Source organism: Crocodylus porosus, unplaced genomic scaffold, assembly GCF_001723895.1.
Source record: "Crocodylus porosus isolate Cpor-Errol unplaced genomic scaffold, CroPor_comp1, whole genome shotgun sequence".
Lineage (NCBI taxonomy): Eukaryota > Metazoa > Chordata > Crocodylia > Crocodylidae > Crocodylus > Crocodylus porosus.
The window spans coordinates 134,890,398-134,917,548 of record NW_017728931.1 but is presented as its reverse complement, the minus strand read 5'-3'; the positions used below and the strand labels follow the sequence as shown (position 1 = coordinate 134,917,548).

The 27,151-nt window shown below is 44.5% G+C and overlaps 1 protein-coding gene across 4 annotated transcripts in view; it reads right to left on the bottom strand.

Annotated features, from left to right (window-relative positions):
• Nucleotides 1-27,151, bottom strand: part of USP6NL (USP6 N-terminal like) — a 172,499-nt gene that overhangs the window by 48,665 nt on the left and 96,683 nt on the right. For 2 of the 4 annotated variants that reach the window (XM_019543714.1, XM_019543715.1), the window contains exons 4-6: nucleotides 20,550-20,589; nucleotides 15,212-15,292; nucleotides 1,281-1,388 (exon numbers count right to left, since the gene is read on the bottom strand). In XM_019543714.1, the coding sequence (XP_019399259.1) occupies nucleotides 1,281-1,388; nucleotides 15,212-15,292; nucleotides 20,550-20,589 (229 nt within the window). Of the gene's footprint in view, nucleotides 1-1,280; nucleotides 1,389-15,211; nucleotides 15,293-15,687; nucleotides 15,718-15,747; nucleotides 16,073-20,549; nucleotides 20,590-27,151 lie in introns of those variants that run through there. The other 2 variants (XM_019543717.1, XM_019543716.1) reach the window with 2 other exon arrangements.

The window sequence follows — 27,151 nt, the reverse complement described above, 5'->3', positions numbered from 1 at the left end:
TGCATGGGTGGGACAGACATAAGTAAGCTTTCAGGTATCCTTCTTCAAGCTGCACCACTTAAACTGTTTAAAACCAGGGGCTGGCTAATCTGTAGCGCGCATGCCAGAAGTGGCACAGGCAGTCTATGTATGGCATGACAGATCACGGAAGAGACAGCAGCAAACAGGGCAGGAAGCAGAAAACAGAGTAGGAATACAGATAGGGAGCACAGAATAGAGAACGGGAAGCAGAGTGGGCAGAGGAAGAGATCAAAGTGGTATTCACAGAGGGTACAAGACTAATTTATGGCATGCTGGCCAAAAACGTTGGTTCCTACTGGTTTAAGCCATTCTAAACCGGCTTGTATATCTTGACCGGGAAAGCATACATAAGACTTGGGGCCTAAGGGAGGAGTAGGATGGAAGGTGAAGCCTAGTCAGACCACCACCTCCCCAGATGCATACCTATTTCAGCACTCCCCCAGCACTAGGCCTTTTGTTGCATCATGCAAACTAGAGGAAAAGTTCCTCTTTGGCAGAGCTTCATTATGCAACACTGCCTTCTTCCATGGGGAAGGAGTCTAAGTGTTAGCAGCAAAGCTACTACTGATCAGACATCATAACTTCAGAGCTGCTCTACACTAGACACCTTCAGGCCCAACTCAAAACCAATGGCATGGTTTTATACCCATCTAGTTAAAACTTGCCTAAATTCATATGTGCACCCTCTCAAAATGATTTAAATTTGGCTTATATCTTGTACAACTCTAAATTTACACAAATTAATCCAAAGCAAGAGTGTAGGTAATAGTCTGCACAGGTTTGACTCAAATCTGGTTTCTAAAGCAGTTCAAAAGAAGCTGAACCACCTTGTGCATGTGGACAAAACAATATCACTGGACTTCACTTTCTTCCACTCTGCTCACTAAACCTGAAACTTGCATTTTTTTTTTTTTTTTTAAATAGACAGGACTCCAAGAACAAACTCCTGAATTTCCTCTCAGAGTAAGATGGTGCTACTTCTATACAGTCATTTTTCACTGTAGACCTGCACTTAAAGAGTCTGAGGTGCTCTCTGGGGGAAGGGGCAGAGGTGGAATCAGATCAATTACATAAACTACAAAACCACAACACAAGTTGGTCAAATGTCAGGCCTGTAAATTACAAGGTTTTTCTTCCACGACAGAAAGGAAAATACAGTTAAATATTAGTTCCATTAATCCTATTGCTCAAGGTTTCTTATTTCCCAGTACCTGAGAGCTTACAATTCTTAATTCTACAGAAGATTTTTACAGACTCACGTTATAAAAATCTTTCATTTCTTCTTTCATTTTAGGAACATCAAGTAGTAAAGACCAGACTTGACCTCTGAGCTGTAGTGGGATTCCTTTATAAATTCTCCTATGAAACTGAAAAGGAAAAAAAAGAAAAAAATTCTGTAAATGCCAACACAAGCAAAAAAATCCTGAGTTAATGGCATAAGTGCATCAAGCACCGAGTTCAAATAGAAGCCGCATAATAATATCAATTACCCAAATAAGGAGAACTATTCTACATATTTTGGCTAGTTTTAGAGTCCAGTAAATAGTAGTAAATAGTCCCTGATGGCACCTTTACTAGAGAGTGGCCAAGGACTGGATGGAAATGGAGACTAAACTAGAAAGGGCCCAGGTTAGGGCTAAAGCACATTGACATAACACCCTGTAGAAACTTGTAACGTTTCTCCTAGACCATGCTTGTTCCACGGACAGAGGAAAGGGACTAAAGTTTTTGTGAACAGGAAAACAAAAAAAAGGCACCCCAGTAGAATAACTCAACTGCACTGAAAGTGAGTGAGTGCTCAATATCATTTTTGAGAAATTTCCCATGAGACTGAGCGTAAGTACACCAAAGAATAATCACAAATGCATGCAAGACCACTACCAATGCAGGAAACATTACATCGCAAGCAGACTTCAGGTCTGATACTCTGGTTGTCGTACTTGGATTTAATCCAATGGTTCTCAGACTTTTCAAGGGAGGGTACCCCCCTCCACCACTTATGGGAATGTGGCAGCATTACTGTTGCGGCCTCAGCTTAACTCAGTGTTTCTCAAGTGGGTTATGCTGCCTCCACATAAAATTGCCCTGTACGTCTGCTGTAGCACCAGCCTGGATTGGCTGTGGTACATGCACACGAGACTACTGCATTAGGGCAGTGATCAACCTAAAGTAGACAGACTCTGCCTCATACTCTGCAGCCCTTCTCAGTCTGGCCCCCTTGACCATCCTCCCAGACACAGAGATGTTCAGGTAGAATATCCCGCATGCCTGTTTCTGGGAGGAACGTGGGAAGGTCCAGACTGGGAAGGCTAAAGCCACGCAGCTCCTGCCTGCTTTAGGCTGACCACAGCACTGAAGCAGCAGACGTGCACACGGCGCACACCTTGAGGGGGCTCATGACACCCCGGTTGAAAACCACTGATCTAATCAGTCAACTAAAAATGATCAAACAATTCTTCCTCCTTTTAACTGATTTACAAACTGCATACATTTTGTGGCTTTGATTCCTGAGACAGATCCCATATGGTAGCCAGGAGATTCAAAAAAATAATTCCACGCCACGAGTGCTTTTTAACTACACAATAGAAATTAAATCCCCACAGACACTGAAAGACATAAAGCAAGCACCGGAAATAGGCAAGAAAGTGACAAGCCTTGCACCCATCCTTCTAGTTAAGCAACAGAAGGATTTAATACCATTTAAAACAACAATGCTACTCCATTGTATTTTGAAGTACTGCATTTAAAACACGCTATCCTTGGGTTTGGGGCCAGGGTGATTTGGAACTTAGCAGACTACTTTCTGCATTGATAAAAACAAAAATGTTATAATTAAGGTGAGTAAAATACAAGCTAAATGTAGTAAGAGGGAATCAAAAGGAAATGATCCTCATCTCCCTGCCCCACAATCTCTTAATTCTGAAAGGCCAAATGAAGAACGAGGAGTCTGGCACCAACCGGGACAAGCACAAGGCCAGACGTAAGGAGATAAAAACAAAAGCCTCTCCTGAATTAAGGGGATTCAAACACTGAAAGCAACCGTCCTCCTTACCCAAATGTGAAAGCAATTAAAACTATAAATCAGTGATTCTCCACCAAGGTGCCAAGGCACGGGCAGCATAGATTGGATCTGTTCAGATCCTGGCCAGATAATTTACTGATCCAATAGAAAGCCCTCTGAGGGGGCTGAAAGGAGATGAAGACTAGGAACAGAGCATGCTTTCTACTCCTGAAACAAACTGAATCCTTCTTAGAAATGCTGCTTAAGAGATGGTATCTCCTTCAATGACACCGCTATGAGCCAGCGGTGTGCCCTTGTAGCCAAGAAGCTAACAGCATCCTGGGCTGCAGTGGTAGGTGTGCTGCCAGCAGGTCAAGGGAGCTGATTACTCCCCTCTACTCAGCACTGGTGTGGCCACATCTGGAGTCCTGTGTCCAGTTTCGGCCCCCCGCTACAGAAAGGACGTGGACAAAATGGAGAGAGTCCAGGGGAGGGCAGTGAAAATGGTTAGAGCTCTGGGGGACAGGGCTTGTGAGGAAAGACTGGGGCAACTGGGATTATTTAGTGTGGAGAAAAGAAGACTGAGGGCGTTTAATAGCAGCCTTCAACTACCTAAAGGGAGATTCGAAAGAGGACGGAGCTGAACTGTTCTCAGTGGGGGCCGACACTAGAACAAGGAGCAATGGGCTCACGTTGCGGCAAAGGAAATTTAGGTTAAACATTAGGAAAAACTGTCTCACTAGGCGGGTAGTGCAGCACTGGAACAGGCTATCTGGAGAGGTGATGGACTCTCCATCCTCAGAGGTCTTTAAGGCCCGGCTAGACAAAGCCTTGGCTGGGATGAGGTGGGGGGGCTGGTCCTGCTCTGAGCAGGGTTGGACTAGACGTGACCTCCTGAGGTCCCTTCCAAACCTAATTTTCCGCAATTCTAAAATGACGAACTGTAGGAAGCATGGTCAGGCACAGAAAAGCACCTCACCTACATACAGCAAGTCTGCATGCCACTGTGGCCAAGAGGGAGCCCTCTGAACTTAACACCACCAACGTACAAGTAGAGAAGCCGTTCTTGACAGGAGGCAACAACAATTACTAATCGGGCGATTCCGATGCTTCTGAATCTAGCACAGTTTCCTATTCCCGTTGCATAAACTGTATGCTTCAGTGCTTGTACAGCTGAAGACATACATCTGACTAAGGTGTGAACAGAACAGTTTCTTTGCAGTTCGTATAGATATTTTAGCTACCGGAAATTTTAAAATCTCCTTCTCTAATTAGCAGCACACAGGCTAGAGGTGAAGAAGTAAGAGTCTTTTTATTTCTCTAGTCTCAGAAACGTCTGTTGGGGGATCTGAGCATCTAAGGATTCTGCCGTTGGTTCATCACAAAAGCTAAACGGACTCGTATTTCCTTGCATCTAGCAGACTATATCACAATTAACTATATGAGACAGGATACAATATCAGCATAACTTAAAACAGATTTTTCTTTTGCAACCGATGCCAAGTTCTATAACAACGTCATGAAGAAAAAACAGAATATAAACAGAACTAGACAGAATTCAATAACAGATTGACCGGGTTTTAATTTGCATTTAACATGCGCTGAAGTTTACAACAGCTCAAATGATAAGTTACAGGATACATAAAGGATTTGTATGAATTATGGTCATAATCGAGACAGCCTTTTAAAACAGCTACACCTGACCCCTGAAAAAAAGAATTTCAGTTTTTCGCAATGGACCTTACATTCTGTTTCCAGAGGCGAAAGGGAACGAGTCAGGTCTATGCTATTTGTCTGGGAAACGGACTTCCCAGTGCAAAGACACATAATTAACTGGTTCAGACCCAAAGTTTAGATTTAAGTACATGGGAAACTGGAAGAAGACTCATTAAGATTAGTCATATTATGTATGGATTTAAATACACAAATTTTGCAGGTGTTCCACACCCTACATTTCTATATGACTGTAAACTTCATGTACGTTAAGAAGCAGTTAAAATGCTCAGGTGAGAATTTTCTTTCTATAACTTTTTGGCTAAAATTTCATGTCTGTAAGAGATGCTAGAGAGACAACCCAGGAAGCGGCAATTCTGTTAAATCCAGATATGCTATGGCATGCACACCTGTGTTGTAAGACCTTGTCCACACGAACTTTAACTATTGGGAAAGAAGCGGTAGTTGGCCATGTTAACCTGAAGTGAAGCAAAAGGCAGGACGGGGGGGCACCTTAGAGACCAACCTGTTCAGAAATGCAGACGCTATATTAGAATAGTTAAAATAGCACCAGACTCCTGATGCGGACAACGTTGCATCAGGAAACGTTAATTACTTCAACACGCAGTCATGCCTCTATATAGTAAAACCTGTCAGCAAGACCAAGCTGTGAGCTCAGAGGGACCCATCACCACATTATTTCAGGCCTGATCTTCCAGGACAACCACAGTGTAGCTCACGTAGACATCAAGCAGTTGAGGTAATATTGTTTTCCAAAGTGAGCACCCGTCTGGCTATTAGAAATGGGAATGATGCAATTCTTTATATTGCAGGTTCAACCTTGGTAGCCTGCAAGTAGCACACTTTCAGGACCATGCAAGTTGCTAATCTGGTGATAATTATAAAACCACATCATATCTAGATAACTAGCTTTTTGCCAAACCATAACAGTGCTGTTGTTCATTCCCTCACCCGTTCTCAACAGCTACTCTCTTCATTAACAATGTGCAAAATGGGGAAACGCCTCCTACCAGTTTTATATTCTAAGTGAGGCAGTGCTGGGAGATGGGGAAGAGAAAAGCCAGCAAAACACTGAAGAGTTGTATTAGAATCATTTTTATTAATCCAAGGCTTGCAATACCAAACTCTTTTTGAAATAAAACGTAATCAGGTCATATCCAGAATAAATGAAACATCAGATGTGTAAGCATGACATTATTAAACAAGATACCCTTGGGAGAGAAATCTCCTTCCAGTTCCAGGGACTCAGCGAAGGTCTATCATCCCTGCCCTTGAGGCCAATACAAACAGTAAGCAGACTCGCTCTCCGATATCCTATTCAAAGGCTGAGGAAGGAGGTGACAAGAGGAGGATGGAGAATGGATGGAGGGAGTGTTGAAAACACGGTCAGCGCAAACTATGTGAGCAAAAGAAGTGAAACTGCATAAAGAAGAATGGGGAGTATACTTAAAAAAACCAAAACAAACCACCTGCCAGGCCCTTCCAGAGCTATTCAAAGACATAGGATGATACAGAATAAGAGCAAACCTTTTCAGCTGGTGAAACAAAAAGGATTACAGTACGCATACAACACAAAGCCAGACCACATTCTGGATTTCCCCGCTGGCCCTAAAGATAGACTAAATTGACTTGCTCTCAAACCTATTGCTTGATTTTGGCAGAGTAAGAATCTCTCATTATTGAAAAATGTTACAAGATCCTGACTGGAAACACAACAGAAAACTGGATGGAGAACTCCCATTGTCTCTCTCAGGTTTCAGAAACAGAAAGTCTCGAGGATTGCCAAAAATAAAGACCAATGCAGCCCTACAAAGGAAAAGAAAAATTAATAGAAAGCGCTTTCTTTTTAAAAAAGAAAAACGTTATTTATTAATCAATGAATCCAACTTATACAACAGACCCAACATTCAACACATCCAATCCCTCAAAGCATACACAACAACAGATCCCAATCTCCCATCAACAGCACTGCCACAACCCAAATCTATGTCCTTTCTCTGCCTCCCAAGTCCGACAGCTCCCCAGCGCCGATCAATTTAAGCTTTTGTATTTCTTTATCTCTATATAATAATTCCCCTCTCCTCGGAAGAAGTCCGCATAAAACAGATCTTACTGGCCTCCACTCATCTCTACTCCCAAACTTCAAATTCATTCCCAATTTATTCCCATGTGTCACAGGGCACTAAGGTGTGCCTGCTCCTAGAAGAGCAGAGGCAGCTTAGCTAGGGAGCCCAGAGAGCTAGGCAGAGCCCTGCAGCTGCAGGCAGCCTTGGCACCAGACTAATCGGAGTATCAGCTGGCATCTGCACCCGGTCAGCTGACCACAGGGCCCTGAGCACATAGAAGCCCCGGGCTGGGACTGGCAGGGGGTTTGTTCTGTCAGCAGCCAGGGGAAGGAGCTATTTCAGAGATGCTTGGCTGCCTATTCTGCTGCTGGTAAGACTGATGGCTCTAGGACCTCCTAAATTATCTGGGGCCAGGAGGCACACATTGAGGGAGCAGCTTTCAGGGAGTGACATCCAATATTATTGTTGGTGTTTTGTTATAGCCCAGGGGCTTGTATTTACGCTGTTATTTGAGTCCATCTGGGGAGAAGGAGGCCTCATTTAGGGCTGCAGCACCAGAGAGGCTGCGGCAACCAGGGCTGCGGGGAGCCCAGAGCCAGAGAGGATGTGGTGACTGCAGGCATGAACGACTGGTGCCTCCTGTGACCAGGGGTGGCGCCATGGCAGCGAGCGGGGACCGCCTGCATGCAGCCAGTGGTGGCAGGGTGGCGATCGGCAGGTGGTGAGCAGGGATCACTCGCAGCCACCGCTGGCCACATCAACAGCAAGCAGCTGGCTTCAGCAGCAACCAATTTCGGGGGGGGGCACATGTCCCCCGTTCCCCCCCCATGCTTCACCTATGACAGGTGCCCAGCACTAAGGGCACCACTACTGGGGCCAAGAGCCCTGTAATGACAGGAGGCCAAGCTAGTCTGCGGCCTCAGCAAAAGGGACATTTAAGTACAATCTGCAAGGCATGTGGCATGGTAAAGGGACAGTTTTGGAGCCAGGCATCTAGCCCATTACGCTTAGGGTGTCTTGGGAGGCACTGACTTTGAGTGAGACCCAGCAACGAGTCCATAATCAGCAGGGTCCAATGGGGTTCAGCAGGACTGTGATTCCACACATACAAGGGAAAAGAGGCAGAGTTTAGAATGGTGGAAAAGTCACTCGGAGTCATTTACAGACTGAAATGAACTTTTTTCTTGAATGCAAAACTTCTATAATGAGCCTTCAGAATGTAAAGCTGAGAAGTGTTGCCCAAGACAGTGAGGAAGGCCACCAACTCAAAAAATAATCAGTCATGACAAGAATAAGAATCAAATCCTAAGGTCCTAAAGAAAAGTATGGTTCTAGTACAGTTTTTGGAGGTTTTTCATGTTCCATGGGTTTTGCAACAAGAGGAGGGTGAAAGTCGCAGATCTTATTCTGCAATCTCATGAAGAGGACAGCAAGCCGTTATTCAGCCTTTGGCCACTGAACATAAATCAAGCAGAGGTTTGACTTCAGTATCCTCTATGAATTCTAAAATAGCTAGAGTTCGCAAGCTATCTTTGCTTGGCTTTTTTTTTTCCTCTTTCCCCTTCCCCCTCTCAGGCTGGATAGCTTCTCAATTAGTGCTAAAGCCAGACTGCAAAAGGAAGTAGTACTTTGGTGGGGAAAAAAAATCAAATGGGAATACAGTAAGTGGCATTTTTATTTAATCTTTCCTGAAAGTTATGACCACATGAAGACAGGAAAGCTTTAATATCTGTAGTGATTGATGGCTCAATGTACCCTGGCTCATTACACAGCAGAATACAATTAGGAGGTAAAAGCATAAACTAGCAGAGCTGGTGCCAAGAGCTAGAAAATATCACATAGCAACACAAGAACTTTGTGACTTTATAGACATTTCCTGCATAAAAAGTTGATGCTGGAGGAGGCTAGAATTTCATTTTGACAAGCATCAGCCACGTAAAAGGCACAGGGCAGTTTATACAGTTTCACAGAGACCAATATGGAAAGTGCAAGAATAACTATGAGACTGCTGAAGAGAATAAGCATTTAGAAGCCAAGAGGTTTCATTTTGACATGTGTCTGTAGTTGCGTACAAGTCGATTTTCATTAAAGCATCTTTACCTTTCGGTCATCACTTCCAGTCTGACGGAGGCTAGGTATAGCTTTAAGGCTAAAGTGGTTTATTCACTGTCCAGTTCCTAGTGATTAGATAGATGTTCATAACCCGCACAACCAGAACCATTGTTAGCAGTTTCGGCATACAAAGAAAGCCCTATATTCATTTCCCTGTAACAAGGACTAGGAAGGTAGCCAACCCGGTAAGTTAAGCATCATGTCAGTGTCTCCTGATATAGACACTTTGCAATTTTAAAAAAGGGGGAGGAAAAAGGAAATTCTGGGTCCAGAACTGCCTTGCATCTCTTACGATCTCTGCAATATCTAGATCCGTCATTTCAGATTTAATTTAGGCTAAAAGTCATTTCTATCTCACCTATACACAGAAAAAGGGTGTGTAATGAATGCTTTCCCATTAACTCCTCCTGGAAAAGCTAAAGAGGACAGAATTAAAGAGGAAGTAGATAAGCCACTCTAGAAAAGAGAAATAAAAGGAAACTGTATTTTGTATTCAATCAGCCATTTGAAAAAAGTGCCAAAAGCCCAGCTGAAGCGCCTGCTCTATACAGACGTTGGACGAGCCGGGTCAAACCGACCCAACGCTTCTTCTAGGCACGTGCTGCTCTTGGCACAGGGGCGCACCGAGCTTAAAGTGCTGTTTTGGTTTGGTTTTTTCATGTCTGTAAACAGCTAAAGTTTCATGTTATGAAGGCTCATTACACAAAATGCTGCTTAAATGAGTATGCTTGTTCCCACATTTCTATCTTTGTTCTATCCTTCGGGGTGCACTTCCTCTCTCTTTCTGCATTCTTGGAAGAAATTATTACTCCATTTCCCAAGAGCTTCCATAACTACAATTATAACCCACAGCACTGCAGCAACAATAATAATCATAATTCGATGCCATTCTTTTCAAAACTGCTTTATAAACACTGCAGATTTCCAGAGAAGAGCTAACTGCCTGAAAACCACAGGCTTGCCAGGTAGGACGAAACCCTCTAAAGGTAACGCCTGTAAGTTTTCTCTACTAGTACTAAATCTAGCACAGACAGAAAGAGAAGAGTTACTCTAGCAACTGTTGTGCTTCTGTGTTTCAGAACAGCAGGGTCAAGAAGCTGCCATGGTCAGCACTCCTCAACACATCATCTTAGGGACAAAGATGGTCTCCATCTGAGCTCTGTATAACACTGAGCATCATCGTGAGCTCCAAGATGAATAGCAGTAAACACTCCCGCTTTCTTCTAAATATTTTGAGTGGCTCAAGTTCTACGCACTTTGTGCTCAGTTGATGCAGAGAAGAGAGAGCAAATGAAGTACATGAAGTATTCAATCTTTTCATTAATCCTTATACACAGTCAGATGACTAAGGAAGCCACTGGCAAAGTTCATTCCCATTCTGATTAAACCTGTTATCCATGTCGTTTGTGGTATTTCTCCACAACTCGTTAGATTTACTGGAGGATTCCACGTTGCATTGCTGAAGTCTATTCTAATGGCACCCACAGCGTCGATGGTCATTGTCTCAAATCAGACCTATCAATCATGAGGGGCACAAAAACACCCTGAACAACTACATATCTAATCGTCTTAGTGGGATTGGCATAGTAGGTGTTTGGGAAAAAAAAAAAATGTATGCCAATATAAGGACTGCTCAAGCTCTATGTCCTACAGCCAGCACATTCATGATCCAGCTTGATTCATACTGAAGATAAAGTAGCAGCCAATTTCCTGTATGTAGAGCCACAATGTTCTGCACCCTTACATTTTAGCAGTCAAATGCCAGCAGTTGATTTCTTGAAAAACCTGAGTTGGGCATTGACCTTCTTCCCACGTTAAACAAGGAAACCCAGGTGCCTAGGACTGGGTCTCAGACACCCAAGCAGTTTAGGCAGCATGTCTGGGTATCTCTTTCAAACTTTGGTGCCAAAATATTGCTTAAATCTCATTTAGGTGCCTACACCCTTGGGGCATCTTGCCTCTAGCCTCCAGAGTAACAATATACTGCATTAAAAATTTATACTTATTCTATGACACCTTTTTTCTGTTAATAATACTTGTCTTTCAAGAAATGCAGAAGTAAACTGTTCTTCTCCCAGATCAGCATTAAAATAGTGAGGTTCACAGTCTGAATTGATAAAGGTGCTTCTTACACAAACACCATCTCTATCTCAGTCTCTCTCTCAGAACTAGCTCCTGTACCACTTAAGGCTACTGCTCCTATAGTTACTGGGTAGCCTTTTCAAATCACATATAGCTCTGCAAAACCTGCAGATAAAAAACAATACTCTTGGACAAGCCCAATTTGTGTACTGCCCTTACAAGTAGCATTAAAAATACCCATAAAGATGCATGTAAGAAGGAAAGCTAGTGGAGATAAAGGTACATCCGCTATTGCTTTCTGGAGAGGTAACAGGACTGCAAGTAAAATTGTGTAAATACTTCAATGATTAAAACAAAACAGAGATGCACAGACAAAAAAGTGTTTCTATTTAAGGAAGTTCTTAACAGGAGCAAAGCAGCGAAAATGAAGGGCTGTATTCACGCACCCATCTAAAGACAATGATGGTGGTAAGCACACATTCAGGATGTGCTGGACCCAGCCCTCTCCACTGACTGAGGACACTTGAGATATTCTGCTACTTCCTTTGAAGCGTCTCAACTCTGCATAGAATACTTTCATCTTCGTTTAGGGAGTGAGCAAGTGTGCGCACATATGAGAGCATAATATAACAGCTGGGTGAGAAGGGCGCTCCTATGGAACTTGGGACAGTTCTTGTATAAAATTTCTGTTCATTGGAACAAAGAATAACAGTATCATCAGAAGAGACCAAATAGCCCCACTTCGTATTACCCAGAGCTGTCCAACCGGCCTGTGCCCACAGCCCCTGGGGGGGTTAACCTGCAGCCCCCAGGCTCCCAGTTCAGACGCTGTTCCCCATATCACTCCAGCTGCTGATGCCACCACTAAAAATCCTCCCCCTACACAGCACAGCATGCAGCCCACGTGGCAAGTGGCTGGGGGCCTGCAGCCCCACCATAGCCTAATACAGAGTGGGCGATTATTAGGGCCCAAGAGCCACTTAGGCAGTTTTGGTGAGCTGTCAAAGGCCGAGTCAGCACCCCCCTGCAACAGCTCACCAAAACTCCCTAAGTGACTCTGCTCTGCACTCAGCCAGGTATCTGGGATTGGGCCAACGTCAGGCAGGGAGTGGCATCTGGGAATGGGATAGGCGGGCACGGATTGCAGGGCCATGATAGCCTGAAGCCCGGGGCAGAGCCACAATCTGCTCCCAGCATGGCCCTGCAATAGGTGACAGATCCACAGGCAGGGGCATGCAGGGAGCAGGTTGCAGCTCCGCCCCGGGCCTCGGCCCCATGCTGTCAGGCCCTGCGATCCTGGGCTCTACATGGAGACCTGTTGGGACCCGCATGGTCAGGTCGTGGAGTCAGGATGAGCCCGCAGGTGGGGAGCTCCATCCAGGAGTGGGATAAGCGGGCAGGGCCAGAGCCAGGATCTTGGGGTGGTGACAGCATGGAACCAGCACCTGTTGCAGGGATGTGTATGCGGAGGATGATGGCTCTACCCCAGCCCTGGCCCTGTGCTGTCACTGCCCCATGATCTTACCCTGTGACCCCAGCTCTCCCCGCCCATCCTGCTCCCAGATGCCACTCCCCACCTGCCCACAGCCCAATCCCATCCGCCCAGCTGCGCACCCTGCCTATGTGGGTCCTGCTTCTGCATTGGGTACAAGGTGGCTGAGCCGGCATGCCTAGACGGCAGGGCTGCCTGGGCTGTTGCTCCCAGCAACAACCATGGGAAGACATGAGAACTCAAAGAATAACTATTCCATTTTTCCTCCAGAGGATCAGAGTGTATTGCAGCTGCAAAAAGTCTGCAGCTTACTTCTTCACTCACACAAAGGTCAGCTCTTGCCAGTTGAGGGGCACAGCTATAGCTCTGCCTCATGTTCAGCCTTTTTCTAACACTTCCCAGCCACTTACTCAGGAAAAAGAAGGTAGGGGTGCAGTGAGAGTTCAGGGGTGGTTTACTTCAGCAGACCAAGAGCAAGGATCCAAGTCTTACACAGCCTTATGGGGACTGAGGAGCTGTTCAAAACCGGGGGACAGGCAAATACAGGTTTCTTGACTCCAGGTCCAATATCTTACTAGTCTCCCTATATGCAACAGACATTTCACAAATAAATATGTACAACTAACTCCTCACTCTCATCACCTCTCAGGACAGTTGATAAATAAGTTTCTAATCACTTAGGCTTCATCTATATGAGCAGGGGCATGCATCAGCAGAGCACAAATAGCAGTGGCGCACATTTGGCCACAGCACACACCCCTGCCTGTGCACTTTGCAGCAGGACACATTGTCCCACTGCTCCATGTGCTGCAGGGGGGAGCTGTCTGGCCGCCACGCTGTCACCCTGTGCCCCAGCCAGCCAGGGAGTGGTACGTGGAGGGCTGCTTGCTCTCCTGTCTCCAAGTGTCTCAGTATGGGGGCTCTGCAGCAGAGCCCCTGCAAGGAGGCACACGGAGACAGGGAAGCAGCCAGGACTACCTACTCTTCCATCTCCGCATTTGTCCCAGCACACACTGCTTTGGTGTGCTTTGCACCACCTTCTTTTACCCAGTAGCAAATTTTGCCCCAGCATGGTTTAACATGCAATGTGTGCAGTTTGTGGCACTGCAAAGGTTTGCCATGCCACAGACCGTGCATGCCTGTATGTCTGGAACCTGCCTCAGAGTTATTAAAAATCCCACAGCAATTTTCAAGAGCTTTAGTGACATTAACATCAGAATCCTGAACTAAATACGAAATGGATCATTCCACCTACTTAAAACTCCCTGTAGCATCAAGCTAGACTGATTTTCTTCACTTTGTCCTGAGCTGCTATGTAGCACTGCTATATGCTGTTGAATAACTGCCATTGGCATTTCAGGAAATAATGATGTGATTCTTGCGTACTAATTTATCAAAAATAGTCCACCAAGATGCAAGAAACACTCTTAAAATAGATACTACATGCACCATAAAAAGGATCTGCCTTCATAAAGGTCAAGGTGCCAAAAAACCTATTCCACTCAGGAAAACGAAATCACAACAAGGGAAATAATTAAACTGTATTTAGAGGTGCATTTTCTTTTCTTGTTCTATTACAATTTATTCTACTGCATCCCCACTCTTAACACAACATGATCACAGATCTTAAGGGACCACTTAAAGGACAGGCTCACTTAATATCCAGTTGCATATCACAATTTATGAGTAGTCAGATTCCTTGGGCAGTTACCTAAACCAATTTTATTGCACTAGTAACAGGGGTTGTCTTAGCCCATTCTACAAACCCTTGCCTGAAAAAGGAGGGCTGTTTGTCTACGTGAATACCTAACGAACATTACGTAAAGAATAAAAGATTTGACATTTAAGAGCCAGCAGATCTCGTGAGACATTCCTGTCCATATCTCATGGACGTTTCTAATGCTACAAATGCCTTTACGGCACTAGAAAAGCTGATGGGACAAATGTTCATGCCCCCTGTAGTGCCACAAAATTAAACAAGTGCTACAAAAACAAAACCTACCTGTAGCAATATATTTTGTAATGCTTCATATCATGTCTGTACTATTATGTGTAGTGCTGCAGTGGATCTCTCAACTCCTGCATCCCACCATGCTCTACTATGACCCTCCAAAGATGCCCCCGCAGCACTCTATTTTTACAGCTCTACAATGTGCCAAGGCAATTTTTCCCCCCTCCGGAGTTTAGATTTTTGGATTCAGCTTCCCTCTGCTCAAGTCTATGAAAGCATTTTAAAACGTACATCAAATGTAGCTGCGTTTGAACTTAGCAGACCAGCTACCTTCCTAGTCTTCCTGGCTGAAGACTAGTAGCTCACTCCTTGTTTACCTACTCATCTTGTCACATACAGTACCTCTTGCACTTCAGAATTTAGGCTACACATACATAACTGTGTATGGCTCTTCAATCCTAGATATCCTAATCCTACTCCACGACAATAACGCAGTACTGGAATTCATACGTGATTATGGTTCGGAATATGTCACGTGGCCCATACAATAAATATTGTACATAAAAATCTCTTTATTAGAACAAACGTCTTTATTTGTTTGTTACATATTGCCACACCATGCAATTAAAAAAAAAGAGAGAGAGCGCTTTTGAATTGTATTTTGCTCACTATATATTAGGAAAGAATCACCATACTTTATTTAAGTGTTATACCCAACACGATAAACTGATCACAACCAGGTGCGACTTTACCTTCTCACTGTTCTTGTATTTCTCCCAGCTTTTCAGCATTTTCAGCCATTTTGCGGTTCTTTCAATTTCAAGGTGCTTTTGCTGAAATAAAAGTATATGTCAATATTCTTTCAAGCCTGATTCCTTTAAGAGATCTATTCTAGAAACTTCTAAAAGTAATTAAAAACAAAAAATAATATTAGGCAATTATCTTCTACCACAATCCAATAGCAGGCATGATGCTTTGTCATGCTGAGCGGCATATTAACATCTGGTTGTATATGGATGTGTAGGTACGTGCCTATATGGTGCCAGACATTGCCAGCTAAGACACCGTGTACTAGCTTTGTGCAAAGCAGCTTCCAAAGCAGAAAGCTTAGGGAAACATTAGTGTGGCTACATTGCATTCAGGTCAAGAACTAGGACAAGTTCTCATGTTGGCTCAGCCATTAACTGTGCAGGCCTACCCATGTAAAACCACATGCTAAGGTACATACCAAAATGTCATGCATACAGCCCTTAATTGAATGTGACCTAGTTACTCGAGGAACTGTCACCTTGCCCGTGCAATTCTGTCACAGCTGTAATCAGCACCCAACATACAGGGTAGGTCTGCAAGGCAGACACTTTCAGTGAAGCTCTTAGGCTCTGTAATTTGCTATCAAATGTGGTCCTCCAGAGTTACACATCTTAGGTATTCAACGAAGCCCACACTTTTCTCTCTCATTCAGGTAGAAAGCTGATTGAGGAGGTGGGAACATTGTATGCGGTGCTGCTGTGAAGTGGATAGGTTGTCTACTGTTGGCACTGATAGTCCATTAGCCCTGTAACTGGTTTAACTTTTGTAAGAAAGGGTTTTCATTGTTGTAAGTCTTCCCGGCTGAGAATCAGTTCTAAAAAAAAAAAAAAAGTCAAAACAAAAAACAGGAAAACATTCAAGTTTCTGGCTTTCTCTTCAGAAATAAGTGTGGGAGAGATTTTGCTTTTTGATAAAATGCTGTCCTACACCTCTGACCTCAGATCTGGGGCTTGATAAGACACTAAGCATATTCTATTATATATGGGCAGCAATGCAACTTTGCAGATGGTATAAGGGAGTTTAATTTCAAAGCTCTGCAGGACACTGAAAACTGATTAATGCTTCCATTAACTGTGACTTTAAAGAAAAGTTGAGGAAAAAATATTAATGAAAATTACTACTTGATGTCAAATGGAAATTCTAATTTTACGACTCGCCACCTCCTATTTTCCAACAGATTGTGCATATTCCTTCTGCCTCGTCAACATGGGAGAATGGAAAAAGCACCTGCCTAACTCAATGCCTTGAAAGCAATAAGCCTGAGCTAGAATACGTATAGCTCAATGATGTTACAGTTCTTCTCCACCTCTAATTCCACGATACTGTCCATGAAATGTCCTGGAATGGAACTTGGTTTTAAAGCAGTTATTTTTACCTCCATCCATCTGGTCTAAGCCTGGAAGCAGGAACAGTCTGATGCCTTTATCTGATCTCTTACAGCTATGACAGCTATTGAGCTATCATACTGTACAAAAAAACCTTATCCTACCAGAGGGCTGACTATTTCAGAAATGCCTTTAAGAGCCATACCCAATGGCACAAAAGGCTTAAGGTTCACACACAAAGCTTCCATATTCTTACACAAGCATTTTCCTAAATTACTGCATATAGGTAATTGCCACACAGGGCGTGTGAGACACTTAAGTGCCACTGTGTAAGCTAATGACAGCATTGCTCTACAAGGCTGCTGCCAGACAGAAACCATAACAGTGATTTTATAGCATTTCAGGACACTGTAATAGAGCAGAAACATGATGTGCATTAGAATAATTTTCTCAGGTTCAGGCTCTCACCTATGAAGGCAAGGTATCGTTAGTCAGAGTTTGATATTAAGAAAGAAACCTTTATGACAGCATTAGAAAAAATATGTGCGTGCTTGTACAATAAAAAACTGGTTTTATTTTAGTATGTTTATCTGTAATGTCATAAATGTGCTCCTACTGTCGACTCTGCATGAATTTGTACTTACTTCTCAGACAACAGTTAAGTTCTGATAAGCAGAATTTATGTACGAGTAAAACAGACAGATACAACTACAGGCCTGGAAAGCCAACAGAAAGCATTAGGAAGCAAAATGGTGGCTAAAGAGCTTTTTCCATAATAATGACAGTGAAAAATGCGGTCACAATAAATATATGAATGCTATCATAACGTGACAATTGTGTCCACATTTTAAAGTATCGGCTCTGACTACCTTATGGAATAAGGCATTTTTACTGTCAGCCTTACGTATCTGACTTTTCAAGTTGCAATTAATTGCCCCGAGGTTTTTGTAGAGTTTCATGCTGTGCTTAAGGAATCTTTGTGAAGTTTTCTAGGCAGTTACTGGCATCTTTGACTTTCAAATAGGTTCTTGTTACCTATTATATAGCTTTTAGCTTAAAAGGGAAGTTGTTGCCTTCTATTTTTATACTTGTAGAAAAGTTGCTGCCTTCTACTTTTTTTAAGTTTAAAATCACTGCTCTTAAATGTTTTCAGGTCAGATGGAAAAGCTACAGTACCCAATTTTAATATCCCAGCACCAGGGTTCTGTGTATTGATTTCTGTGGGTATAGCTTCGACTAAAGGACCAACGTGCGTACAAAGTTTCCAGTGCTGCAAAGAAGTGGGTTATTCAATTAACCATCAAGAAAAATAAAATCCCCATTTGACTCACATCCTTGATGCTGGACTTTAGGATCTATTTTGAAGATCTCCTACCTTTTCAGCTAGGAAAACATTTCAGGTCAAGGCTCATTCAGATCTCTTGTCTCCTACATCAATCTATCCTGGTTCTCAGGAGCTTCATTTATCAAAAATATCAATTCAGTTCAGCTTTTGAATAGGTTTTTTTTTCCCCCTGACTTTTTTCATAAGCCGAGGGACATTCCCTTTCATGTCTAACAGGCAATGCATTGTGGGCTGCAGGGAAGATGGATGATGCTGTTCCCTCAGACAAGCTAGACCCCACATGGTAATCTCAAAAAAGATCCCTCCATTCTGCCTTACGAGTTGATTTTAAACTTAGGGAATAAAAAAAAACAAAAAACAAAAAAAAAAAAAAACAAAAAACCCAAACTGAACCTGAGAGAGTGTCTTACTGGAACTTAAAGAAATAAAAGTAATAATTTGAAAGGTAAAAAGACATGAAATTTAGCTAGCAAAGGTCTGCTCGGTGTATAGCTTTCCTTTATATTGCAAACCTAGAGTAGAAAGCTTGAGAAATGCCTTTGGTGGACGACCCAAGCAACTTCAGGACCCCAGCGTGAAATATGCCATATCAACAGAATAAGGGAAACTTAGGTGGAAGAATTTACAACCTAAATAAAGAGGAGAAATTAAACACAGAGAGGTGAAGCGACTTGTACAAGGTGGCACAGCACAGGAGGCAGAGCTGGCTAGAGAATCCCTGTCTCCTGACTCACAGCTTAGTGCCCTAATTTTACGTTTAAGAACATTGCACAATTCATATGAAATTTAATTAGTTTATATCACGGGGTTTGGGCTGTTTAAATAACCTGGTAGCTAAGTTATGGAAGTGTAAAAAGTAGTGATTCTGGATTCACACTATCTCCCTTCTAAAGCATTTTACATTTTAGGTGCACACAGAAATGCAGTTTAGGCTGTGCACTAGAATGTGTAAGGAGGACAGATAATGACTGAAGGGAAAAGAGATTGTGACTGAATAGGTGAGTAAATGCCTTGCTATATGCAACTATGAATTGGATGAAAATATCACTGATCCTTGTTTCTTGACATCACACAAGAGCAGAAAAGAAACCTATGCAGTCCTTCACTGTCAAATAACTGAGCTAAAAAGTTAGTGCCCCCCAAAACTTTGGATTTTCTTTATTATTAGCCTACAATTAAAGAACATATCAACTGTCCTATGGAAACTACAGAAAAGATCCATACACTATTAACAGAATTAATACGTAAGCCTCAGGCCAGTAGAGGTCAGGATATCACCAAAATGTAAAAAAGGATATACTGCACTTATTTAAAGCAATACATTTGCAAGTGAACATTGGAAAGTAAAATGATTCAATAAACACAAATCCTATGCAGTTGTCCTGTCCAGTATAGCTTTAATGAAATTTGAGACAAAGTCACTATTTTCACTCAATGAGTTAAGGGTGAATACGTATCTAATGTAAATCAGAGCTTTGAGTACCATAAATAACAATGAAAAGTAACTGAAAATGGTCTCATGTTTGACCAGTGAACATTCATGCCTCAACACCCTGCCGGGTACTTCCAATGAAAATGAAACAATATATACGATCAGCATGCTATTAAGCACAGTGGAACAGGAAAACTCAATGCAACTTCAGAAAAAAACATTTGAAAAACTAAGAAGGATCAAGGAGTTCTTATTAAAAAAAAGAAAAGGAAAAAAAACACACTCAGGAATCCTTCTCCTTTAACAAAAGCACTGTCACCTCTCTAGCCCTATATGTTGATCTTTGTCAGCTTCTCCTGGTGACCCACATCTTTCCCAAAAGAAACAGTTGTTAAATGCTATTAGATCCTTTGTTTAAACCAAATCAACTACTCCCACTCCATGCACAAAAAGATAATCTGAAAGGCAAAGAAGCCAACAAAGACAGCAGCAGAGGGTGTTAATTAATAAAAAGCAATTGAACTGGGGGGAGGAGGAGGAGGAGGAGGAGAGAGGCAAGTGTATCTTGAAACATTTAATGAGAATTATCTTTCGATGATGCGGTAACGTGAAGCAAGAGGACAAATTTGAACTTAATTCAACCAAGTCAGAAGAGCCTGCAAACAATAATAAAAAGTACGAAATTTTCGTGGGTGACCCAAGAGAGGAGTCAGTGGTTCCTGGGAGAGCACCCAGCCTACATGAACACACGTGCAGTATAACTCAATGTGTGATTTTAATAAGACTTGTATCCCAAAGGAATGTGCTGCCATGGACATGAAAATCAGAAAATGTAACTCAATACCCCCAGGTCTACAGCAATATTATAAACCAGACTGGCTGTCCTGCTGTATGTGTGCCAACCTGAGTGTGTGGCATACAGCATGTCAGAGAATGGACAGAAAGCAGCACCAGACAGGACACAGAAAGCAGAGCAGCAAATCAGCTAGGGAGCAGAAAGCAGATCTGCAGACTAGGCAGGAAATAGAGGGCAGAAAACAGGAAAGGTAAGCAGATTAGGCACGGGAAGGGAATCAGAGTGGCACTCAGGGAGCATGGGGATAATTTGTGGCAAAATGGTTGACCCCCACTATTACAAACACGTCAGTTTTACAGAGCTAGAAAGTCATTAAACTTACCTTTTCTATTGCTGCATCGTGGATAGGAAGTTCCTCTGAACTAGGAAACAAAGAAAAAGCTCTTATTAGTCCTGCTTAATCATGGCCCAAATTCATCATCACCATACATTCAAAATCCCCATCGCTGCAGTAGTTGTATGTAGCAACTGAACGATCAGCAGAGTTCCTGCAGGTAATCACGACTGTATGCAACAAGGCTGACAATCTGTTTGCACTAAAGAAGTCCTGAGGTTTCAAAGAACAAAACAGGCCTCTAGATAAAAAGGAAATAGTCTAAACCAGGGGTGCTCAATCTCTGGCCTGCAGAGCTGTGTCACCCAGCCACAGGGCTTCCCATGAGTCCAAAAATTTGGCAGCAGTGGTGCAGTGGCAGCTTTAATGCCCACTCCCCTGCTGCTAAACATCCAGACTCCTATGTGCTAGGTTGGGGCAGCTGGGCACATGCGGTGGGACAGTGTGAGGCAGGGTCGGGGCATGCCAGGCCTGATCCAGGCAGTGCAAAACAGGGTTCAGGCAGCACTGGGCAGGTCAGGAGTCAGGTGCCAGCCATGCTGATCCAGCCACAGCCCAGCCATGTGTCATTCGTGCGGCCCAAAGGAGCAAAAGGTTGAGAACCACTGTTGTACACCAACATCAAGTAACACAGAGTTGCTTTAAGAAGATAAAACTCACTTTCTATTGGAAAGAGGTACTTTTCCCACAATGGAAACTCCCAGCAGAACACATTTTGAATTCATTGCCTTCTCTCCAGATGTACACAGTGCAGTTTCAAATAAGTAAAGCCTTTCTGATGAAGTGTTTTTCACACAAGTAAATATTTTCATCTTTGTTCTGTCTTAAAAGACTAGCTATTTCTAAAATAAAGCTTCTGGCAATCCTTACTCCATTCCATATGGTTTTCAATCAGCAACATTTCTGTTGAGTCTATTACTTTGAGCTAAAGCATCCACCGTATAGAAAGGTTTTTCCTCTTCGCTATTTTACTCAATAACGCGACTCAAGAGGGCTTGAAGAATCTCAGCTACAGGGGAAAGCTCCATTAATTCAACAGCCTAGAAAACTCACTCTGATAGTGGGGAAAAAAACCATGTCGGACATTCAGTAGGTTTCTAACATACAGCTTAGGTTAGCTAGCTTCCAGGTTTTATTCAATATGTACATTTTGCAGGACTCCAATTTACTCCATGCCCTCTCGCTCAAAGGAGAAGGACGCAACTTGGTCTCAAATGATGTTCCCTTCCTCTGTATGCAGCCGCTTCAGCTTTTGCAGAATTCAAGATGGTGGTTTACAACAGCCTGTGGCACAGCTCAAATTAGAGTCCAACGGACAGACAGCCTTCTTCATTATGCCTGCAGTCAATACTGAACCAAAGAACACAGAATCTGACACAAAGTGGTAAAGTTGCATATGGTTGCACGCGCTTCACGTAAAAGATTCTGAATTTTCAAATCTGCGGAGCACCTTTGCACTTAATACTAATGATATTAATACAAACCTTACCCCAGGCAACATATTCCATGAAGTTTGCTTGTTTAGGTCACACAGCTTACACCACACAGTAAAAACCTATCTTGAAAGCCTGAGCAATGCATCTTTTAAACAATGAACTGAGGCCCCCTCTACACATGCAGGTAAAGGTGAGATAGGATCGAATGCACTGTCCATGCAATTGCACCCCCTGCCATGCCACATGTGCAAAGCAGGAGGCGTGATTATGGGATTGTGCATGAGAACCCACTGAGCCTCACTGCCAGAGGGACTGGGCTCCTGCTGCACTGGCTAGAAGCAGGCTCCTGCAGCTGGGAGGCCCCTCTGCTGATGGGGCTCCCCCCTTGCACCCCCACAGCCAGGAGACTGCAGAGGCTACAATCTCCCAGCCATGGGTGTACTCTACAAAATCCCCACAGCTGGAGGTTGCAGCTGCTGTGATCTCCCACGTGTAAGGCACCCCACACACCCCTGGTGCCGGGAGCTCCAGGCAGCTCCCCACACCACACTGCCAGGACCCAGAGTCCACAGCTGCCAGGTGCTGCTTGAGCCAAGAGTCTGCTCAGCTGCTGGACTCTCAGCCCTGGCTGCACCCCATGCACAACCAGAACTGAGTCCCATCAGCTGCAGCTGGGACCAAGTGTCCCATCAGCTGCAAGAACTCTCCGCCTCAGCGGCCGCAGGCACTGCTGCAGTCTCCCAGCACTGGGAGTGCATGGAGTGCCCCCACACCGGAGAGATCACAGCAGCTGCAATCTCCCAGCCATTGCCTGGAGCACTCCAACATCTGGGATGCTGCAATAGCTGCAATCTCCCAGCCCCAGGGGTACACTGTGTGCCCCAGCAGCTTGAGACTGCAGCAGCTGTGGTCTCCCCGCCCTGGGAAACTGCCTACACATGCAAATTAAAGCTAGACAGAAACTAGCTATAATGTTACTGCCCAAAAATGTGTAATTTTATAGCTGGTTGGACCTTTTTAAGGTGCCATAGTTAACTGGCACATGTGTAGCTAACCAGGTTATTGCATAATACATGTAACACGTAGAGGGCCCTTAGGGTGTGGACAGACATAACACTTAACATGTTCTGAATACACTTTCAACTGCAAAAGTCTAGAGATGAGGGCCACTTAAGAACAGTTTCAGCTTCCTGGAATGTTTTAAAAGCACACCAGGAAAATCAAGTACTACTTTGAGAGCCAGTCTTCTGTGAGCCAGCTCAGTGTTACGTGGAGCACAGGGCATTCTGCCTAATGTCTGGTCAGCAGGGCCGACCCTGGAGGGGTACGGGGCCCCCTTAACACTGCGCAGGGCCTGTGGGACCCCCACAAAGCCAGGTCTCCCCCATGCTGGGGAGGGAGTCGCCGCACTTTTTCTGCAGCACGGGGGGGGCACCATCACCAGGTGGGCCCCGCAGGAGGGGCCATGGCCACTCTGCCTGGCTCTGCGGGGCCCCCCAAAGTGTGAGACCTGGGACAGGTGCCCCAATTTGCTGTACCCTAGGGATGGTGATGCCGGTCAGCCATCCAAAAATCCTCAGCTGCATCACTACTCACACCACAAAATCCATGCAGGCAACTCTAGGATGCAGCCAGAACTCGACTGCCCGGAGATCTACTGCATACAGAATAGGGGTAGGGAAGCGGAAAGCCTCAACCTCGGCTTCTCTTCCCTGCTAGGGACCCTGGTTGGGGCCCAGACTTTCCTGGGGAAGGGTGGGAGTGAAGGGGCTTCGGGTGCTGTGTGACCTCCTGCTTGTAGTGCCAGAGAGGGCTTGGTGTTCTGGTGGCCAACACCCACCAAGAACTCAACTTTTTTTGTTCCTCCAAGACCTAGTCTGGAAATTCAGTTTTGCTTCCCTGCTACGGACTGTGGGTCGGGTGGGGAGCAGCAGTGACAGCCCAGACGCGGGGGACAAGAAAGGTCCTCCCAACACCTGCCTACCCCTCCTCCTGGCACCCAACGGAGCTTGGGACCCCTCCCCACCACCACCAAGATCCCGACCAGGGAAATGAAATGGGCACGGTGACTTTCCAAAGCAGAGGGAGGCCCCCAGAGACCCCAACCCCAAGAGCCACAGGCAGAGTGTCTCACAGTCTCCCCCACCCCAGCACCTGGTAACCCCTCCAAAGCCTGCCCAAAATGGGCTTGGGACCCCACAGGGCAGGTTCTGCAACAGAGAAGTGAAATTAGTTACATGCTTTCTGGGGCAGGTCTTGTAAAAAAAAAAAAAGCAGTTCTTGGGGGGGGCCTTGGAGTACCCAAGTCCCCTGAGCACCATGAGCAGGGGGCTATACAGCCCCTGACACCCTTCCAACCTACCATGTTCCTGTCCCCTATGAGCCTGGGACCCTGATGAGGGGCATGAGGGGGGACAGCCCAGCCCCAATCCAGCTGCACCAAGGGTAGGGCAGAGAAGCCCCTATCCAGTCACATGCGGCTTCAGGATTTGGCATCAGGGGAAGAGTGGCAGCATTAATTGCTACCGCTCCTTCATGGCCAGATTTCCTGACCTGTGGGGAGCCTCGCAGCTCAGATGCCATGGCTCCATAGGCTATGTTTGCCCCGAAGGCCTGGAATTAAGCATCCCTAATCTAACCTGTTCAAAAGAGTCAACTACCTTACGGATTACTTAGTAGAACTGTGTGCACTCTGTTACCACAGGTTTCTCCATATATCTCAAACTAACCTATACTGAAAGCAGATATTCCAAGTCTTCATTGTGACCTAAAGAAAAATATCGCAATTTTTTTTTTATTTATTTATTTTTTTTTACAAATAAACAAAATATCTGCCCAAACTGGTCATTCTATGGTGTGAAAAGGTTTAGATCTTCATTTAGAAAGAAAAAAAATTAAAACCCTTGCTTTTGGTTCTTTAAATCAGTGGTCTCCAAACTTTTTTGATCGTGCACCCCATCAGTAAAAAATTTTTGGGTATGCACCCCCAATATATGTATATTTATATTCACGCACCCCTATCAGTAAAACATTTTTGAGCACACACCCCCAATATAGGTATATTTATATAACTGTACATATAAATAGAAGTCCTAATATTTTCTTCCCGCACCCCAATGGATAGTCTTGCACACCCCCTGGGGTACATTCACCCCACTTTGGAGATCACTGCTTTAAATCACCATGTTCATTTGGACCCAGAGACCATACAATTCCCATGTGGCTTGTGCAGTTGCAGACAAGGTTTGCCAGCACTGGGAGATACCGCCTCATTTGGATGGCAGTATCCATACAGCACAGTAACTCAGTCTGCATAGCCTTATGGATTATGCACTTTCCCACGTAAGAAACTCTCTTGGTGCCAACGCACATCACCACTGACAGCATGTAAGACAACACTCTGAAGACACCATATTCCTACAGATCTCATGTAAGACAGTGATTATACCACTGTGTGTCTCTCTTCATGTCCTGATTGGTCATGGAGGCTTATTCACTCTGCTGCATCTGAACAATATTGCCATACTTTGGTCCATGACACAAAATAATTCCCATTTTAGTGCCATCTGTTACAGAACCTGACTTACTCAGGAACTGAATTATGTACCCCAGCACGTCTGCACACACAAAGCCAGCTGGTCCTGATAAGCAGACAAAAGAAGGCTCCTTTCTCCTATGAAATGCACATTTCTCTGTTGATAGACTAATTTAGATAAACTGATGAACAAGTTAATCCTTTAGTGAGAGACATGAATGATAATACCCAACACTCGTGCTGCATTTTTAAAAACATCCATGCTCTGCGTAAACACCAACTAATCCTCATGACACCTCTCCAAGGTGTTATTCCCACTTGAGCAATGAGAAACTGAAGCAGAAGTTAAGTGACTTGCCGAAGGCCAGTGACTCAGTAGATCAGCACTCAGCAGCAGTGGTGTAACAAGCAGAGTCGGCCCCCAAGGCAAACACTGCGGGGAAGCGGGTGGGGGGAGGGAAAGACGATACTAAGAGTGGGGAGGGGCATGGCTTTCCAAAAGCAGGGAGAGGGGCATTTGACTTCTGCGAGCAGGGGCGCAGCAGTCTTACCCATGTCAGGAACAGCTGGACAGTCCCCAGCCCAGCTGCTGCTGCCGCCGTAACACCGTCTGCCCACTCTGGCTGTTGCTCTTAAAAGCAGCAGCAGCCACCAGAGACTGTTTTGGAGTCCCTTAACAGGTGTCCTACCAGGACATGGACTTCATGGGGGGTAGAGGCAATTCCAGCACCCCTCCTAACTGGGGCCAGGAATAGGTGCTCCTTTGCCCACACCAGCTAAGTACAGACAGTCAAAAAGCCTGAGGCTGAATCCATTCAATCTTCACAGGTTAGTCTAAGCTGTGCAGACTGAACCAATAAGCAAGTGGACAGTCACTTTTGATTCCAGAAATGCAGCCACATGCTTGCAATGGCCCAGGCCAGAATCTGGGGGAAGGACGCTAGAGTGCACCTCCCTGCTTGGCTGGGGCAGACAGCTTAAGCCGAAGCTAGCACACCAACCCTGCAAGAGGGGGTTTGCAGGGGAGGCACAAAGCATCCTAGGATGTTGTGGGACTGTGAGCTAACCTGAATCTGGAGCAGATCTAGGACAGAAGTTCAATAAACTAATCTAACCTAAATCAGTTAAGTCTGGTACTATATCCATCCAGGTATACCTTAAACCAGTTTTGGACATTTTGAAAGCAGTTTATGTACACTGAACTTCTGTTGTGTTACAGATTTGAACCAGTTTCCAATCACTTATACTGGTTTGTGTGTAATTTCTATCCCTAGCTCCCTAGTTACACTATACTCAGCAGCTCACAACTGCTAAACCTGTGCTCAGTATACTAGGTTACCTTGCCTGTTCACATATGCCCATACAGCAGGGGTGGGCAAAATATGGCCTGCAGGTAGGCCATTCTGTCTGGCCTGCAGGGCCCCTAAAAAAATTCAGAACATTAATATTTATCTGTCCTTGGTTCTTGTCAAAGATGACAGGAGTCAGGGGCAGTAGGACCCAGGGGAAGCCCCAACGGGCTCCTGCAACAGCAGGGCCTGCCCATCCAGCCCCCCCAGCCAGAAACCCCATGCAGGGACCATGTGGCTCCTTGTGGCTACACCAGCATGGGAAACTCA